At 41.2% G+C, this 19,784-nt stretch overlaps 1 protein-coding gene across 2 annotated transcripts in view; it reads right to left on the reverse strand.

The window, feature by feature from the left end:
• Nucleotides 1–19,784, reverse strand: part of GNPTAB (N-acetylglucosamine-1-phosphate transferase subunits alpha and beta) — a 67,698-nt gene that overhangs the window by 16,199 nt on the left and 31,715 nt on the right. For both annotated transcript variants that reach the window (XM_077828358.1, XM_077828349.1), the window contains exons 8-13: nt 15,314–15,475; nt 13,114–13,293; nt 12,064–12,234; nt 7,586–7,709; nt 2,586–2,789; nt 108–1,216 (exon numbers count right to left, since the gene is read on the reverse strand). In XM_077828358.1, coding sequence (XP_077684484.1) covers nt 108–1,216; nt 2,586–2,789; nt 7,586–7,709; nt 12,064–12,234; nt 13,114–13,293; nt 15,314–15,475 — 1,950 coding nt within the window. The remainder of the gene's footprint in view (nt 1–107; nt 1,217–2,585; nt 2,790–7,585; nt 7,710–12,063; nt 12,235–13,113; nt 13,294–15,313; nt 15,476–19,784) is intronic.

Below are 19,784 nucleotides of genomic sequence, written 5' to 3' on the forward strand. Positions count from 1 at the left end.
TTTCACTGTGATTTTCACCTTAACTGTATTCCATTAAATTATGCATAAAGCAAAGATGACAAATTTTCTGAAGTGATATATTTTGTGTTATGCATTAGGATACTCACATCAAGAAGATCTTGGAAATACTTATTTTTTTCCCATGGCAAAAAGCCTTGATCACTTCCAGTGTAATATTGAAGTTTCCTTCCTGGCAACACTTTGCTGCCTGCTGTATCTACGTTGGTATGCGGCTTATTTATTTCCATTTCCTCTTTTTTCTCTTCCACAGTCTCCACATTTCCAATATCTTTCGACTTATGGGTTTCTTTTGGTATGAGTGCATTCAGTATTTTCTCTCGAGATCCATTTTTATTTCCCATGTTCTGGATTACAGGCATGGATTCAGAAATTGATTTTAGAGGAAACTGCCTGTTTACCTTCATTGTCGCTACTGACTTTGAAGGAACTGCTTCATGTTTTTTTGTTACAGCTTCTCTTTTGCCACTGATTAAATCTTTATCAGGCTTGTGCCAACTGGTAAGGTTCTTTTGTTCTTTTACATCATCATAGATACCTTTCCTTTCCATGCCTGGCATCTCCTTTGTTTTTGTCATTGTAGGTAACATTTGGAAAGATCTCAGAAGAGCAGCCTTTGATAGATTATAACCTTTATGAGTGATATCACCATTTTCTAGCTTTAAATCCAGGTTCCACAGAGCCAACCGAACATCTTCAGGGAGGAAAGACACATTTACTGCTGGCATTACCACATCTTCAAGAAAACTCTCCTTTGTGTTATTTGGACGTTTCCTGACTCTTGGAAAACGTTCTTCTTCAGGAATATCCTCAAAAATCATTTCAGCTTCTGATACTGAAGGTGTAATTTTAATGAAAGTGTCCGATTTCTGGGTGGAAGTTGTGTTCAATTTTGGTTCCTCTCTGGTATCAACCTCAACAGCTATCTGCATTTTAAACTCTTCATCATTTTTATCTTGAAATGTAAGATTAAAATAGATCACAGTTGCGTTCATTCCACTGTGCATTACCAGGTGGATAGTCTTCCACTTGTTGGCAACAGAAGCATGACGTATAATTGGATTATCGCTATAGGCACCCTCAATTCCTTTCTTGGCTATTTCAGCAAAGCTGAAATAGGGCAGATATTCACCTTTTGGAATAATGTACTGGGTTTGATTCTGCTGGAGAGTCACCTTGTACAACTCGTCAAAGTGATCTGGAAAAACAAAGAATTAATAATTTATCACCCTGTCACTTTTCTTCAATCCCGTTTTAAGCAGTAATCAAAATATCAACAGAGTGTGAGCTCAAAAATGGTAACTACAGTAACTGCCAATTTTTCTCATTCATTTATCCAAATAATGGATCACCATTTTATAACATATTAAGATTTATAAACTTGCCATTCATTCCAGTGGTGATTCTAAAGCTGTGATCATCAGACTTTCAATTTCCAGCTTCAGCATTTTTACGGCATGTTACCACTGTCCCTCATTTATTTTAAACTACAGATCATAACTGAAACCCCCAAATTTTGCTTTCACCACATTCTAATAGATACTTTTATGTTTCTTTAGATGAACTATACTACATCAGCATATCTTGGCTAGAGACCTCAAAAATCAACATGGCCAAAATGAACTTTTTCCTTCCGCCCTAATCATCTCCACCACTGCTGACAAGTTCGTCATCCTCCTAGGATGCTATGTTGGCGTCTTACTGTACTCCTCTCACTTTCTCCACGCCCCACATTCAAGCTCTCATCAACCTCTCATGCTTTTGTCCTTTCCGCTCTATTCCTACAACAAAAACCTTTTTGGCCTTCTTGCATCTCAGCTCAGCCCCTCCCACCTACATAAAAAGCTGCTAACATCTTCCACTTAACTACTATGACCACGTCACTCGCCTCTTTGAACTGGTCCATTAACTTCCTCTGGTCTTCAATATCAAATTCTAATTTCTTACATGAACGTTTAAGACTCTGCATAACTTCACACTACCGACATCTCTGTGCTCTCATTTCTTTATACTGCCTGCACTCCTCCCAAGCCTTTTTGTATCTTGCTCCCATTCTCATCTTCATATTCTTTTCCATGCCATCCCTTATATTTGTAACTCCCTCCCTCTCCTAGCATCCCTGACATTTTCTCTTCCTTCAAATGATTCCTTGAAATATCATGTGAAGCCTTTCAAAACTAGTTCAGAGGTAAGTATCTATAAATGTGTCACTGAGATTAGGTGCTTGTGTGTCTGTGTTGAATTTTCTAATTTAAAACGTAAGTTTCTTGAGGCAAGGACCTTGATACTCTCTCTGTGTTCTGTACAGCACCAAACTCACTGTCCATACTTAATAAATAACTGCTCAAGAAAAAATGAAATCAGCCCCAAACACTCTTTTGAGTGAATTTGTTCATGAAACAACCACCCATACGCATTTTCCCAAGCTGGTAATACACTCACAGCTCTTTTCCCTCAACTCTGCAATGTGTCTTAACACAGGACTCTACAAGCAATAACTACAAAACAGTAACATACAGTTCTGAAGAATTCTCACATGAAGACTGTCAATTATGTATTTTACATACCTTGCCCACAGTCACCAGCATCAAATCCACAAGAGAGGACATTGCATGCCTGGTCACAGAATTTATCTGCCAGCCAGGAATTGGCACAGCCCTGGTTACAATAAGAAACTCCACTGATTCCAGCACCAAACTGCCAGGGTGGGCCATTCCCTGCTCCACCACCTCCACCACCACCAGCAATGTAACGACTACCTCCACTGTTCCCTAAAGGAGGGTAGAGATGTGGGGGGAAAAACATCCATTAAAACCCTTACTTCTGACACGGATTACTCTCCGCTACTATTTTAAACCTCATTTGTTAAAATTAGTTTGAAAAAAAAAAAGAAGACTCTTACATACTAACATCAAATCTTAACATTAGCAGATTGCTAACTCTTCCCCTATAAACTACTGTGAAATCTACCTTATGTTAACCCTATCTTGAATAGGAAACCCCTGGTCTTAAGAAGACCAATTTAAATATTGCTAAGGTTACCAATATATATTTGTCCAAATTTTAATTAAAGACAAATTTGTGGTAGGCAACTGATTTTTGCTACTCCCTTGCTGGTTGCTTGAGATCAGTTTTCACTGTACATTCTACAGGAGCAAATTTATTTACTAAATATTCTTAAAGTAAAGTACAGTTCTGTGCTGCAAAGTGGCTTGCTATTATGGTGTTCCATGTTTTTTGTATTACGGATTTCCAGATACAGTTTCTTCAATTCACAAGTAATCACTTTTTTAATTCTTGTAAGTATCAGTACTGCACAAACAGCCTGGGAACTGAGAGTCAAGCTAGACTCTTTCCTTCTCACACATCACTAGTAACATCTTTTGTAAACTATGAAGTATGGGGAATAGAACTCTCTCGCTTGACACTGAGGTGGTTCTCATTCTATTGCCCTGCAATGGAAAAGTGTCTGCGTCCTGGCGAAGAATCTCTTCATGAGGGATTGGGAAGGTGTTTGTGGTGGTGGTGGGGACAGCATGAGAGAGAGAGAAATTCGATGGAGTAACCATGTTAGTAATTTCTAGAACCCATCTATCTGTCAAGACAGAGCCCCAATTGTGGGCAAAAAGTGAAAGACTTCCCCCAAAGATTTGTGGGGAGGAGGGGAAATAGAAGTGGTTGGCGTCAATAAAAGTAGGCAATTATTGACCGAGGCATCAAAAGTACCTCCTTTAGCAGGTGAGTGGGACTGGGTGGAGGTCGTGGTAGTAGAGGGTCCTGAAAATTGAGGTCTCTGAACCCTGTTGCTTGCGCAGAGGCTCAGCTGGGCACCTGTGGTAGAATGTTTATGGAGAGGATGGTCTCTGCCTATACACCTGGCTGTAGTTTTTTCTTTTTGGCACCAGGGTATAAATTCTCAGGAAGTGGAAGGTCAATCTAGAGTCTTTCAGTGAGTGCAGAGACTCATCAGTTTTCTTGCTGAACAAGTTTGACGCAAACAGTAAATCCTCTCTGGAGAACCCCGAAAAGTGAAGCCAAGACTCACACCTCATAACTACACCAGTAGCAAGCCCTGTAAATGCTGCATCCACCACATCCACTGCAACTTGTAAGGATGTTTTTGCTACTAGCTTGACTTCTCTGATGAAGGATTGAAACTGGGCTCTGTCCTTGAGGGGAATTCTGTCCTTAAAGTCTACCAGCCTAGGTCAGTTGTTAAAATCGTATTTTGTTAACAAAGACTGATAGTTAGCGATATGGAATTGCTGGCTCATAGAAGAGAATACCTTACTTCCCAAAAGGTCCAACCTCTTTGAGCCCTTGTCAGCCAAAGGGTGTTGCAACTTTGCTCTTTACATGGCTGCCTGAACCACCAGCAAGTTGGGCACTGGTTGCATGAAAAGAAATTCAGCTCCTTTGGCTGGGAAAAAATAGTGCCTCTCAGCTCTTTTATGTGTGGAGGCGCAGGAGACTAGGGTATCCCAGACCACGGTAAATGATAACCTCATTCACCAGGAGCGCCACTTTGCTTGGACCTGTTGGTTACAGAACGTCAAGGAGACAGTGTTGGAAACTTGGACCTCCTCCAGTGGGATCTAAAAGTCATCTGCTATCCTCTGCAGTAGCTCCTGGTATTCCTTAGGGTTGTCCAGTGAAAGTGGAGTGATCACTTAGTCCAGAGATGAGAATGAGATCCCTGTTGGTAGCGTAAATCTGGCTCAGTTTCCTATACTACTACTCTAACAGATCCGGCAGATGCCATGTGGGAGAGGTGCTGTAGGGCCCATGGACAGTTCCAATATGAGGGATCAACAGTTTGAGAGGACCCCACAGCATCAGGTACCAGTAGTCCCTGGGAAAGTCATATCTGGGAGTAGGGCATCTGGATGTTCTCCACTCCCTCTCAGCACTCATCACTTTGCAAGGAGATGAAGAACAGGCCAGAGCATCTGACTCATCCAAGTCAGAGACCTGTTCTTGTTCTACTGGTAGGGCTGTCGGTACCGGAGGATGAACACGCTTGCCTGAGGGTTGGAGCAGAGAGGGTTCCTGTGTTACTAAAGTAGTTTCATCCTCTGCTGTGGCAATGTCTCTCACAGAATCAGGCCTGAGAGGAGAGGGGGCTAAGGATAAGAGAAGAAGATATCCTCTAGAAAGACTTAAGTGTCCCCACATCCCAATATTCAGGGCACTCCTGCAGTCGGGAACAACAGTTCCGATATGTCCCGAAATGTTGAGGGTGGATTGTCCTCCCGACGGTGGGCAGGTACCGCCAAAGGGTCAGGTCCAACATTCTGAGATGGAGCTGGAGAATGCCAGTCTTTATGTTTAGGAGTTGGAGCCAACAATGGGACTGACTAATCCTTTTTCTTCTGTGCTATACCCTCCTGCCTGGGAATCTTAAGTGATCCTGAGCCTTAGAATCTGTGTGCAGAGGCTCACACGACCCAGACAGAGACATGCATGGGGATCTGTCCTTGTATCCATGAGTGCCCTTTACTCTCATGCAAAGCCCTGACTGATGATTCCTTGTGCTTGGCAGCTCCAGGCTCCACTCCCAAGTTCACACTCACTGGGCTGCTTGTCAGTCGGGGCCAATGTTCGGGGGGAGGAGAGAGAGAGTCAGTCTCCCTAGCCCAGATCAGCATGAGGTCTCATGACCTTCTCCATAAGCTCATGAGCTTCACAAGTTCACAGGGGAAACAAGCGGCAAATGCTGCACTTTGCAGAGATGCATCTCACCCAAAAAGCAGAGGCAGTGTTGGTGATTGTTGCTCACAGAGAAGGAGCGAGAGCAAGAGACACAATTTTTAAACACTGGTACTCTGGGCATAGTTCCAGACTGAGGGAAGGGATTCCCCTAAAGCTATTCTAACTATACTATATAAAACTCTAACTCTATTAAATATAAAAACTATCTACAATATCTATTTACAGGCTTATAAGAAAGAAGCTGGAGAAATCTGCACACAGAGGGTTCCGACTCAGGCCATGTAGTGGTAAGAAGGATCAAGAAAGGCATGGGCCTGCACTGCCTTTTACATTCTCACTCTGGAGCACAAGGAAGGCTATTGTGCATGTGTGAGTCAACAGACAATGCTTATTAAGAATCTTCAGACTCAGGAGCATGGCGCTCACACATACCCACATGGGAAATATACATAGGGACCAGCACTCAAAGAAGAACTCTGAACATTCACAGGAAATAGTCAGTAGAATGAAAAGATGCCATTTTATAGAATAATTTTTTAGAATAATATTTAACTTTAAAAGACAAAAACACTGACAGGACTTTTGAGAAACTCTGCAACAAGAGCATCTAGAATTATTTCAAAATACAGAGGGGAAAACATTCATCTGCATTCTAATCCTGTGCATACATTTACATCCCAAAGCTTAAAAACAAGATTTCCCTTTTAAGAAAATGCACCAAAAGCTCTTGTGCTTAATAGTACTCACTTATATAGCAGAGAAGAACAATTCCCTCCATAGCAAGACTTACAAGTGATATTCTGTACCCTATATTTTATTCAGGAAGTCAGACTAGATGAGCACAGTGGTCCTTTCTAGCCTTATATAAATCTATGAAAAACAAAAAGTCACCCTCATAAAACTAAGTATCTGACAGGAAGAGAAATGGAAGGGGAAATAATGTTCTTCAGTGTGTTCACATCTGGAGAAAGTTAGGGTGTTTAAAGGTGGAGAAATGGATGTCAAGACAGAGCATGTTCTAGTTAGACCCTCAGGTGCACCATGTCAAAGACATGACCATCTGCTAGCTTCACACTGGACAGTAAGTACCCAAAATATGGATGTGTGTTGAACACAAATATTCATAAGGACCAGGCTTGAGGAGTTGGTCTAGACTCTAGCCAGAGCATGCTCTGTAACAGGTTTTTAAAACATCAGGAAAAATCTGACAGAGAAATGAGTGTGGATAATCTCCTTAGCAAAAGGAATGAATGACAGAGCATGTAAAATTTAAAAATTTACTAATCTCACAAAGTAAACTTTGTATTAAATACTCTGGCAAAACATTCATACCTAAAGTCCAATTTTAATTTAAAACTCAACTATATAATACTGAATCCGTGATATGAGAGAGAATACACAGCTGTCAAAAGTATGTAAAATGCCATTATTAATCCTCAATCTCCCCTTAAAGAGGGATTCTGGTCAGAAGAATGATTCTGAAATTGATATCTTATTACTGCTATACTTCTTCTCCCTATATATCTTCTGAGTGATGTGTGCTTTGTTCATGAGTAAAACCAACATTTTACTACCATCAGAGCTGCAGAGCTAATAGACATTAAGGCTCAAAGAGCCCTCCATCTCATCTAGTTAGATCCGATACACAGAGCAAGATTTCCCTGTGTACTGCTCAAATACTGTAATTTGAAGCATGTTATTTCCCACATAATGAAATGTATCTTTATATCTGTAAGAAAGACCAATTTATTTTTTTCCATTAAAAGGGGAATTGTTCATATATACAGGATAATTTACCAGTTACAGAATTTTTGTAAGAAAGTAGATTAATTAATTAGTTTCTGAATTCTCTTACCAATGCAATCCCCTCCATCCCAATCACATGCTGAATTATTACAGGCCTTATCACAGTAACCATCTTTAATCCATGAGCCAGGACATCCTTCAGCACAGTTTGGCACAGGCCAAGTCAAGTAAACCTAGAAGGAATAATATTACAATCTCAGTTTTTCAGTCAAATAAGCAGACTTAGCAGTTATCTATGCATAGTGCTTTACATGTTCAAAGACCTTTATGAACAATAATTAATTCTTAACACCTGTGAGGTTGGTAAGTATTATCCCCTTTTACAGGTCTGCAAAATTAAGGCTCAGAGGTCCACACAGTAAATCGATTAAAGAGCCAAGAGAAGAACACAGGACCGCCTGACTCTCGGCCCTGGATTCATTCCCACAGACAATATTTATATAAAGGTTAAACAGTGTTTAAAAGATTAAAAAAAGTCTAAAATAACTGACTTCAGTTCATTTGTCAGCTGACCCAAAAGTTTCCTGGGGCTGCCTATTAGTCATGCATGTGACAAACAGATGTAGAACTAACATACTAATCATTAAGCATCTGATAATCTATGAGTTAAGTGTTTCCAAGAATTTCTGACATAACACAATGTAGAACAAAATATGCTTAGTTTACAAGCATTAAAAATGAAGCACTTTTTCTTCAGACCTTCCCACCCCCTATTTAAACCCAGTTGTAACTACTGATCAGATTTCATGATAGAAAACTTCACTTGACTCCAGGTTATCATGAGACCTGACAAAACAGTAATAAAATAAGAATTGGATGACAGCTCTCATTAGAGGACTTAGCTGAATATGTGACTATTTACCTTTATTAAAGCCTACTGAAGCAGTTGAAATTTTCTGCTAGTCAACAGCAACAGTTTTTAATCACCCCAAATTCCTGTAATTCCCACTATATCTTGATGCCAGTTTACTAACCACAAAATATGCCCAGGTTTATGATTTTATGGTGGTGTAAGGCCCGTCCACACTAGACTTTGAGAAAGCACTCCTACTGGTGCAGCACTACCAGTGGTACAATGGTGGGAACACTAGCAAAGGCAGGATTTAAATAGTCATCAGTGTTTTTTAACCACAATCTCACAAAGACCTGCTCTGACCAGGATTAGATATACAATGGAAAAAAATCTCATGTGCCCTCTTTACAGTAACACTTCTACTATTGCTATCAGCTGCATCAATGATAGTGTAAGGGCTTGACCACACGGACACTTAGTGCATGACAAGCCATGGTGTGAATATACAGCTCACTAGACTACCACAGATACCCTGCAACCAGTGATGAGCTGCCAAAATCTTAACGGGTTCCCTCCTCACCCCACGAGGGGGTCACTGCCCACCCCTGCCCCCCGGGGACTCCTGCCCCATCCAACCCCCCCGCGTTCCTTGATGACCCCCCCCCCAGGACCCCTGCCCCATCTACCCTCCTCCCCTGTCCGCTGACTGCCCCCAGAACTGGGCAGGAGGGTCTCATGGGCTACCATAGTGGGTGCCCACCCCTAAGAGCCAGAGGCACCTGCTGGGGGGTGAGGTGGGGAGTCCCGGAGGTGCTTACCTGGGGCAGCTCCCAGGAAGCATCCGGAAGGTCCCGCTCGCTCCTAGGGGCGGGGGAGCATAGCTGGGGGGGAGCAGGGGGAGCGACCGCTCCCCCCCGATCACATCGAAGGTGGCGCCTTAGGCATCGACTCCCTGGGTGCTCTGGGGCTGGAGCACCCACGAGGAAAATTTGATGGGTGCAGAGCACCCACCGGCAGCTCCCCACCCCGCGCCCGGCCCCAGATCACCTCACCTCCGCTCCGCCTCCTCTGCTGAACGCGCTGCCCCGCTCTGCTTCTCCGCCCCCTGTCCCAGCTTCCCGTGAATTAGCTGTTAGGCGGGAAGCCTGGGAGGACTGAGAAGCACACGGGGGCTTCCTGCTCAGACTGAGGGTGGCGGAGGTGAGCTGGGGCGGGGAGCAGTTCCCCTGCGGCCCCTCCCCAGGTTGCCTGCTGCGGCGTGGATGGCCCTCCTCACCCCCCCCCCCCCCGCCCCAGCTCACCTCCGCCTCCCTGGGCCTGAGCGGGAAGCCACAGCCTGCTTCTCAGCCTGCCCCAGCTTCCCGCGCAAACAGCTGATTCGCGAGAAGCCTGGGGGGGCGGAGAAGCAGGGCCGGACGGCGCATTCAGGGGAGGAGGCAGAGGCAGAGTGGATGTGAGCTGGGGCCGGGGGTGGGGCGGGGAGCTGCCGGTGGATGCTCTGCACCCACCGAATTTTCCCCTTGGGTGCTCCAGGGCTGGAGCACCCATGGACTTGGCACCTAAGGCGCCACTTTTGGCCTGTTAAATTCAGAAGCCCTTTTAGAACCAGTTCTAAAAGGGCTTCTAAATTTAACAACTGGTTCTAGCGAACCGGCTCCAGCTCACCACTGCCTGTAACCACGCACTAAAAGTTCCATAGAGCACTCTGACCTATTGCTGTTTCAAGCAGTAGATCAAAGTGCACCACGGAACTTTTAGTGCATGGTAGCAGGATCCAGACAGACAGTTAGTGCGCAGCAAGCTAGTGAGCTGTACAGTCACCCCCTGGCTTGCCATGCACTATGCCTCCATGTGGACAAGCCCTAAGCAATATCATAGTCTAACGGCTAGAGCACTGGGATGGAAGTCAGAAGACCCAAGTTCTAATCATGTTTTGCAACTAAATTACTGTGTCAGTGAAGGCAAGACATTTCACCTTTCTCTGTTTCCCGCTCACCCTTTGTCTTATTTGGACTGCAAAGTCCTCAATGCAGGGCTGTCTCTTGTAATGTTTTTGTACAGCATCTAGCACTATGGGACCCCCAATTACAGTTGGGGTCTCGAGATGCTACTGTAACACTATAAAACATAAATAACAAATGTCACTAAGTTTTCCCCCCACAAGAAGTTTACTGTAGGCATACCCCATGGATGAAATCATTCTAGCTACTATTATGTTTAAACATGGATGTTGCTAAGATGTCGTTAGGCTATAAATATGATAAATTCATGAGCAGTAGTATATGATGTGGGTAGTAACTGGACATAGAGGCACTGAGAGTGTTATGGGTGTTTGGAGAGGAACTGGTTAGCAGCAAACCTAAACATGGAGATTCAGGAGTCATCTGCGTCAGTGTTATCGGGGGACCACTAAATCTACTGTCTCTTAAATAGACTGTTCCCCAAGAAACATAAGGAATTAATAAGCAAAAAATGTTAGCCGCAAAACCCCTTTCAAAGTTTACTTCTGTGAAAGAGGGCAAAACAACATGGAAGCAAGTTAAATGGCAGTGGCAACAGAAAAAAAATTATCCCTTACTGCCATACTTGAGGTACACACAGTGCACCTTCACCCAGTGACATGATTACTGCAGAAGATTCCTCTCCAAGTTTTGAGCTTTAATAACCTATGTAGCTGACATCATCTTTGTTACAAAGCTTTTGTTTGTGATCCATTATTTCCACAAGGGAGACGGGTGTCTTTACAACCTCACATGTTATTCCAGAGAAATAAAATAGGTTGCAGCTATTTGGATAAGCAGGACTAACGAAGTGAATCAATTCATTCATGATACCTTCTCACAATCCATACTAGAAGTACTACTGTGATGGAAATGGAGCTGCTCTGCAGCATTTAAATACTATATGTTGACCTGGTTATTGGGATGCTTACTGCATGAATATATTGGTTTAGTTTAATAGAGGGCTGAAAAGACAGACAAGCAGAAAGGGAAAAAATGGCTCTGGATAAGCCAACCTTCAGCAAACACTGCAGAATTATTAAAGGAAAATACCAGAATTATTAGCTTTGATGATAACCCCTAAACACAGACGTTCTAAGGGTACACCAGGGCTTTTTAAAAGGAATTCTCTTAGAGGGGAGTAAGAAGGAGAGTTGTTTGGGGGAAACAAGATTGTGACAGAAGCACCTGCTGGAGGTGTCTGAAGAAGTTAGTCCTGCCTTGATTATCAGCAGAGGATGGCAGTCATTGGATGTTTTAATCCTTTTTCTGTAAATGTTTTGTTCCTACTGTTAAAACACTACTTTGGTTTTAGGGAAGCTGTTATGTCACTGAATGCCACCTGTATCAGACTCCCAGACAGACCTGCTGGGTAAGCATGACTCATATACAGGGTACTTTACCGAGGTCCCTGTCTAAGAGTGGGAGTTTACAGAATTCCAGCCCAGGAGAGGGTAAAGATATGACGTCCGATAGCTGAGGGAGTGCACTCAGAGACCCAAAAGGGGACAGAGGTGCCGCTAGCACTGTTAGCATGACACCTACATTATACAAGCATTCTAAGGTATGGAAAACACTTTTTTTCATATCTCTGCTACCAAATGTTTAATTTTTAAGAATAAATATTTTTAGTCCGCCTTTCCTTTCATATTAGAATTTCTTCAATTTATATCACATTAGTGCAGAAAAAGTTTCTGCACTATTTCTGATTAATCTTGTTTCATGGCGACTTACCTTCTGACCCTTAGAGTGACTGTAAAAATCATCAGGCCATACATCCTTTCCAAACATAACATCATCATTCAGGTAAATGAACTTCTGGGAAAGGCCAGCAATACGATGAATGTGACTTTCAATGGCTGGGGAACTAAAGGTAGGCAAGTGACTCAAATTCTGAAATATGTCCTATCCAAAAAAAAAAAAAAAAACCCAAATCACGTAGGTGTTTTTTCAACACACGTGTAAACTATCAGGTACATCAGACAATGCTTTTTATCTATTCAATGTAAAAATGAATTTAGACAAGAATAGCAAAGAGATGGAGAAAGAGACACAAGGATAGAGAAAATAAATAGGGAGATGGTAGAGAAGAAGTAAGTTTTACCATCGTCTCTCCATATAGCTAACAAAAATACAAATTTCAAGCTTAAACTGTTTTCTTTTCGCTCTGTCATAACTGGCAGACCAGCATTATTTGTACCTGATCCAAAGCCAACTGATGCCCATGGAAAGACTCCCATACTGCTCAGAGTTTGAGCATGCCAAGATACCCAAAACTCAGAATTATTTAACCAAAAGCCAGTGATTTTTTCTGTTGCTGTTTATTTGTTTAGTAGATTTGAAGGAATTTTTTAAAGCCAGTTTTAAAAGACAACTAATATAGCTTTTCAGGTATTTCTTATTTCCAGTAACAATAATGCTAGTCTATCCTGTTTTAATACAAGTTTATTGGCTTTCCACTGGCCCTAAGAAATTCTTTACGGATTGAGATTCAAACAGCATTTACTTTCCCTCACTTTTTTTTTATAAACAGACTTCATAAGGGTATTAGAGACAGACAATTTAGCTGAAGCCTCTGGCTCTTTGAAAACAAAGAGTAAGTTGAAAGTTTGATATACCTTCAGTTGTCTTGTGAAGCAACAAAGTGAAATATAAAATGCATATGTTTTAATAAAACGAGGTGAAATTAACATGGTTCCTTCTACCTTTGCAATAAAATTCAAGGTTTACTGAGAAAAAAAGGTGCATCTTAAAATCACTATAGAATCCTTTAGAGAGTTTTACCTGATGTGTTACTATAGTTATCCGAGGGTTATCCAGATTAAGCCAGGATGGAATCTGCCCATTAGTGATGATGAAAATGTGTCGAACCCAAGGGGCGTGCCTCTCTATTGATCGGAGGGAATATCTCAGCTCTTCATTATCTTCAAAACGGCTGGCTGAAATATCTTCATCCTGTTTAGACTATGAAAAGAATTAGACCTATATTTACACTTAATTAGAGAGTTACGGTCCCATTCCTACAAAGGTTTATATACATGCTTAAATGAGGCAGTGCACGTAGTCTCAGTGAAGTCAATGGGATAACTTACAGTAAGCACATGCATATGTCAGTGTTATGCAAGACGAGGGCTGTGGCTCTTAAAGGGTAAGTATAATGAAAAAATACCATTATTCCTTTACAAACTGTCTGGTTTCACTAAAATACATTGACATCAGCTGTCTTTATACTGTTGACTACTACGTATCACCAGTATGTCCATGGATCATAATGGGGGCAGGCAGTTATTTGAGTAATCTGGCTCCTCTTTCTTCAAGGTCCCAGAGAGATACTACCCTATCTTCCTGGCTTATGATTAGATATAATTTTCCTGATCTCACACTCCCTCATGTGGTGGACTGACTCAAAGCCACATTGTATTTCAATTATTTTATGTTTCACGACATTAATGTATAAAAGGCATTTTTAATAGTTGTGCCTCTTGGTTCTGTTGTATTATATACTATTTATAAATATTTGTCATCCTAATCATTTGCTTGAATTGCCTTGTGCAATACACATTTTATAAAAACCTACTTTTTAAAAATCCTGGGTTCTTCTATGTTAAAAACTCCCAACAAAAATAGTTTATTGAACAGAAGAGGCACACAGGTCTCATCAACTATCAAATAAACTCAAATATTTCAGTATTTTCTTGTTAAAAAGACTATACTCAGACTGAAACCTCATTTTAAAATTTGTTAGGTAAGTCACATTGTGAAGTCACTATCGCCACACATTTAATCCCCCTAAAAAGCAAACAAAAAAACCTTTGTTAGAAGACAGTTAACACTCCCTAAGGGAAATCCGCATCTACGTCATCCTTATAAGGAATGTCCAGTTAAGGTATCCCTCTTTAATGGATCTTAATTTGAATGACTACCACTTTCAAGGCAGACTCTAACCACATAAATAAGTCCTATACATCTCCAATAACACAATATATACCTCATACTCCTTAATCATACTATAGCTCAAAATCTTAACTCCCACCTCAGGAACACCAATATACGTGCCTCTGAGACATCCACACATCAGCAAATGGAATAATGCATTATTTTTCCGTGAGGAAGTGAAGTCTGAGTTAAGGTTTTGCATTATAGTGAGAAAATATGAACAGTTCCCATAAGCCAAGCAAAAGTTCACAGAAGTATTCAATTTTAATTATAGGATTAAGTTGTTGATTGGTTACAGCATATGACAAGACTTTATAATAAAATATATGCATTTGCTTTGTCTGTCTATATATATGTGATTTACTATAATATAAAAAGGCCTTGGAAGAAAGCAATTGACAAGATTCTTTTTTTAAAAAAAATCTTTCTTTGAAAATAGAAGTTCCTCACTTCATTTAATATAATTTTGATAAAAATGGGCTTTGTCATTTGTTCCACAGAAGAAGACAGTTCTCTTTTACTGAAGTCTTCTAGTTAAATAAAAAGGGCCAAAAAAGTTGTTTTGAAAGCTTTTAGATGAGACACCATTAATATTTTGGCACTACTAACAGTATGTATATTATTATAAAAAAAGGGGGTGGGGGGAAAAGAAATGCCATGAGGAGCAAACAAAATGTGCTATTTTAACTAAGTCTTTTTCCCATCATGAAAAATAAAATGCTTATGTGAAATTAAGTATCTACTGAGACATGACACTTTTGTCAAATTAAAATAATCTGACAAGTTTGCAGACAATTTTACCAAAGTGTGTATGGAAGGCCAAATATTTTTGACTCAGTGGTCCTAAAAGACCATTTGATTAAGCTCCTCTCCCTCCAAACTCTTCTTTCCAGGTTTCAAGATCAGAGAGTTATTTTTTATATGGCAGGAATAGCAAATTCCTAACAATCCTATAATTTTGGAAGAAATACTTGTTCCTTAACTGTATTTATTTAATCATACTCCTTGAACTTATGACACTATACATTCCTTGGTGAAATTTACCTACCTGACTGATGGCACTGAGATCCCACAGTAAATAAGCAGGATTAAGTGTCAATTCTTTTCCATCTATAGTCATGTTCTTCTTAGCTTGCTTGCTCAGTTCTTGGAAACCCTTGGGGTTATTCAGTTGCAAGAGGGCAACGCTGGCTTCTGAATAAAGCTGTAACTATACAAGCAGAGAAACAATCTTTCATTTCTGGCACGTATCCACACAAGAGAGATCTTTCCCTTGCAAGCTCATTCATTTTTTTGTTGTATTTCTCTCGTGATCGTACTAAGAAAAGACTGAATGATGAAAACTTATAAAATATCAACTATATTGTAAAGCAACCTAACAATGAAAGGCACCAACATGGTAAATGAAAACTGACATCCTCAAATGCATGGCATGTTTCAGGAAGAAGAATCTAATGCTGGGAAACTGAAATTTTCTTTTTTTTTTTTTTTAATAGAACAATACTCATAAAACTTCATTGTGTGCCTGATATTACTGTTTCCAACTAAGTTTCTCTTATTACACTGCAATCCAGCAGCCATAAATCTGCTTGTGTTAGAAATGCTTCATTATTACATTAAATCATGCATTTTAGTCTCCCCACAATGAAATTCATATTTTTCTGAAACCTCAGTTTAGTTTTTCATTAAAGGAACTATACCTTTTTCTAAAGTAACACCTTTCTGGGGACAGAAAGGCAATTCAGTTATGCCTGTAACATGAAATTTTTAGAACGGCTGAAGGATCAACTTATGATCTCGAAATTTGATACACAAAAGGCTTCAGAATTAATCCATTGGTGGTTCTCGGAGTCCTCAAACATGATTGCCAATCTGCTGCTAAGGTCATTCGTTACTGGGGAACTGTTTGATCTGTTAGCTGTTTTTATCTCTTGCCACTAGTTATTCTGGCTATCAGATTTCATAATGTGCAGGATGAGAAGGGGCTTACACTGGATGCTATATCTGACAGCAAATGTGGCTTGCAAAGGGCAGGAGACTGGTATGTTTTGCTAAAAGTAAAACCACCCAAGTTAAATGTTATAAGGATTTATTTGTACATTGTAGTGTGCAAGATTCAAACAAGTTTAAAATGCACAATTGTGTTCCAGTTCTCTAGAAGCACAGTGTATATATTTAAAAGCTGGACTGAAAATTTAACAGCAGCAAATATGTCGTCAGTTCCTCAGTGCTGTGCAAAAAAAATGTTAGCGCTAATAAAAACAGTTGTCGATTAATGCATACATTTTTAGTTTGCTGAGATTTGTAAAACTAATTTAGTACTTTACAGTAATACTATATCAAGTTAAAAAACAATTGAACCATCCCACCAGATTTTTATGTAACTATTAACTCCCTTGGACTAATTTTTATTTTCGATTAAATCTGACCTTTTCCGCCCCTTTTAAGACAGCACTTGTCACAGTGTTAGCACCCCATCCCTTAGCAATCAAACAAGTACAGCTGTCATGCCTGTGACATTTTAAAGCTGTCGATGGTTTGACTCATATGCTATTTGATCACTTTTCAATCTGACTTATGAGGTTTGCCATTAGAAAAATCTAATAAATTGCAGACCTTCCAGGGAATCATTTGAACATACTGATGAAAGGATGGCTTCTGTAGTTGTATGGCTGAGGAATAGTTACGGTCTGCTCAGCAAGCAATCTCCAAAAATACTGATATGGAAATGCTACAGATTGCAAAGCTGCCATTAGTAGACATGCGCTTTTTTTAGGAATACAACAACGTCATGCAGCCCCGGAGAATCAGATATCTGGCATATGACATGAACGGCTGAGATTCCCATTCCACCCACCCCAAAACGGTTTTTAAAAATATTTAATTTCTATTTGACTTGACCTTACCACCTCGACAAAACAGGGTCAGGTATTAGGAATGGCTTCCTGACTGGATTTGCTACCAATAGTTTTCCTTTCTTCATCACTATTATTTTATGCGCTCTGGCTGCTCCACATGTGACAATCCAAATGAGGGTGACAAACAGGGTTGGAAGGGATGAGGAATACAGCTATATGATAAGGCAGCAGTTCAGTTTGGGCATGTGCCCACCTAGGTTAGCTTAAGATTTTTCTCTTAAACGTAGAGATTCTGAAAAGCTTTTGAAGAAAAGACAAAACACTGCTGAAAAACAGTAGTGTGTATTTATATACCTACATAGTATATATGGCAAAACAATCTCTTGAAAACAAGGTAGCAGAGATAGGTTTTCTAACAAAGCAAAACACCCCCCAGAGTTTTAAAGTCTGACCAAAAATCCCTCCCACTCTCCATCACTCAATTCAGTCTCTTTACTCTCCTGTCCATTTGATTAGCTCCTATGTCACCATAGTCTGTTCTAGACTAGACAACACCAAGCCCAATATATTTCCTTTGCAAGTCACCATTAAGAAACCCTGTTATTGAGTAAAAGCTGCAGACTGAATGATAAAGAGCAGGAGCGCCATCTCGTGTTAAATATGGCAGTTTCAATTGTAAGTGGAAATAAGAGTTCAAACAGTGGACTAAATATTAAAGCACACCTACCCGAACATGTTCAGCCCACAAAACAAATATGATTAGTAAGCACATTAACAGCTAACAGCGGACCAATAAACTTCAAGCTCATTACATTACTAATACATAAATTTCATAGGTAATTATCTATGTGCTTTCACCCTGCAAATTCACATCTTGTATTAACACTCTTTAAAACTTCACAGCATTTTATGAACATTAATCTTCACAGTGTTGCTGTGAGATATGTAAATGACCATTATCCCCATTTTACAGAGAGGGAAGCCGACAAGGAATTTAAGCAAACTGCCTGATGCCACATAGTGCGTCAATAGCAGAGCCAGGTCAGAACTCATGAAGCTCCTGGCTCCTAATCATGCTCAGTCCTCTAGCCTACATTGTCCCTCAAGCTGATCTGATTATAGACAGAATGATCAAACATATTTCTGCAGGGTTTTTTTATTTATTTACTTTTTAATTTCAAGATGTCCCTTACTCAAGCACTGCTTTGTAAACATCACTTTTTCTCAACTCCAGTTTGAGCTCACCTATTACAAAACATACAGAAAACTTGTGACAGCTCTCAAGAAAAGACTTTTACAGTCCAGATGGTAGAACTATTTTTATAGGTCTCTGGATCCAGAAATGTGTTGACTCAAGAAAAGAACAGATTCTATTAGACTAGAGTCATTAGCACTGTATGTAAATGTATCACCAGCTTCACTTTTTGGTTTCTAATGCCCTTCCCCTCTTTCCTTCCCCCCTCATATATAGCCACCTTTGCTAATGGAAGTGATTTCAAAATTTGTTTACAGTCCCTTACTTGCAGCACTGCACTGTAAAATAACCACGGCAAGGGTGTGACTGGGAAACTGCATGAGAGTCAGAAGGGCCAGGGAACGATAATTCTGTGACAATTAACATACTTTTAACTTCTTCCATCAGAATATCTCCAAGCATTTTACAAATGATATAAATAAAAAAATAAAAGTTAATATAGCAGAATTGTTTCAAATTTAAATACAAACTGTAAAAGGTCCTCCTTCACTGTCTGTAGTACGAACCTGTCATCTCTCATCAGGTCTTTGAGTCAGAGACCATCTTTTTGTTTTTATATATTTGTGTGTGTGTGTGTGTGTGTGCGCATGTGTGTGTGTGTGTGTGTGCGTGTGCGCGCGCAGTGCCTAGTGCAATGAGGCCCAGCTCTTGACTAGGCACTTCCACAATACAAAGAAGGGTATGTCTACACTACAAAACTAAGCCGGCCTATATTAGGTCGACTTACAGCCACCGCATGTCTACACTACCCTCCTTGGGTGAGTGGTGTGTGTCCTCACCAGGAGCGCTTCCACCGACCTAAGAGGGGAAGACTGGGCTCCTGCCAGGAGGCTCCTGAGTTCCTGGCAGGCTGCCCCCCCGCCCCCTTCCCTGCCCCGCACGGTGTGGAAGAAGCCCCTCTGAGCTTCTCCTGAACCCATTCACTACCAAGAGAAAGAGGAAGCCATGCAGGGCTTCTCCTCCTCCCCCATTTCGCCACCAGGCGTGGGGGGAAGTCACCTGGGGCTTCTTGGCCCCTCATTTGCAGGGTGAAGGGGGAAGCTGGGCAGCCTTGTCAATTTCATGGCTCACTGAGCTGTGAAATTGACAAGACTGCCCCACTCCTGGCAGGGAGCAGGCAGGGGGCTCCTTGGCTTTTTGCCCCGGCTCCCACCAGGGATCAGGGTCCAAAGCCACCCAGCCTTCTCGTGCCGGCTCCCAAGCTGGGATCAAGGCCCAAAGCTGCCCAGACTTCTTGCCCCAGCTCCCAAATGGGATCAGGATCCAAAGCTGCCCCAGGCTTTTTGCCCCAGCTCCCAGCTGGCATTGGGCCTCAAGCCGCCCGGGGCTCCTCACCCTGGCTCCCAGCTGGGATTGGGATCCAGCCACCCAGCTCTCCAGGGGAGCGGTGATAGGAGGTGGTTAGA

Source organism: Eretmochelys imbricata, chromosome 1 (assembly GCF_965152235.1).
Source record: "Eretmochelys imbricata isolate rEreImb1 chromosome 1, rEreImb1.hap1, whole genome shotgun sequence".
Lineage (NCBI taxonomy): Eukaryota > Metazoa > Chordata > Testudines > Cheloniidae > Eretmochelys > Eretmochelys imbricata.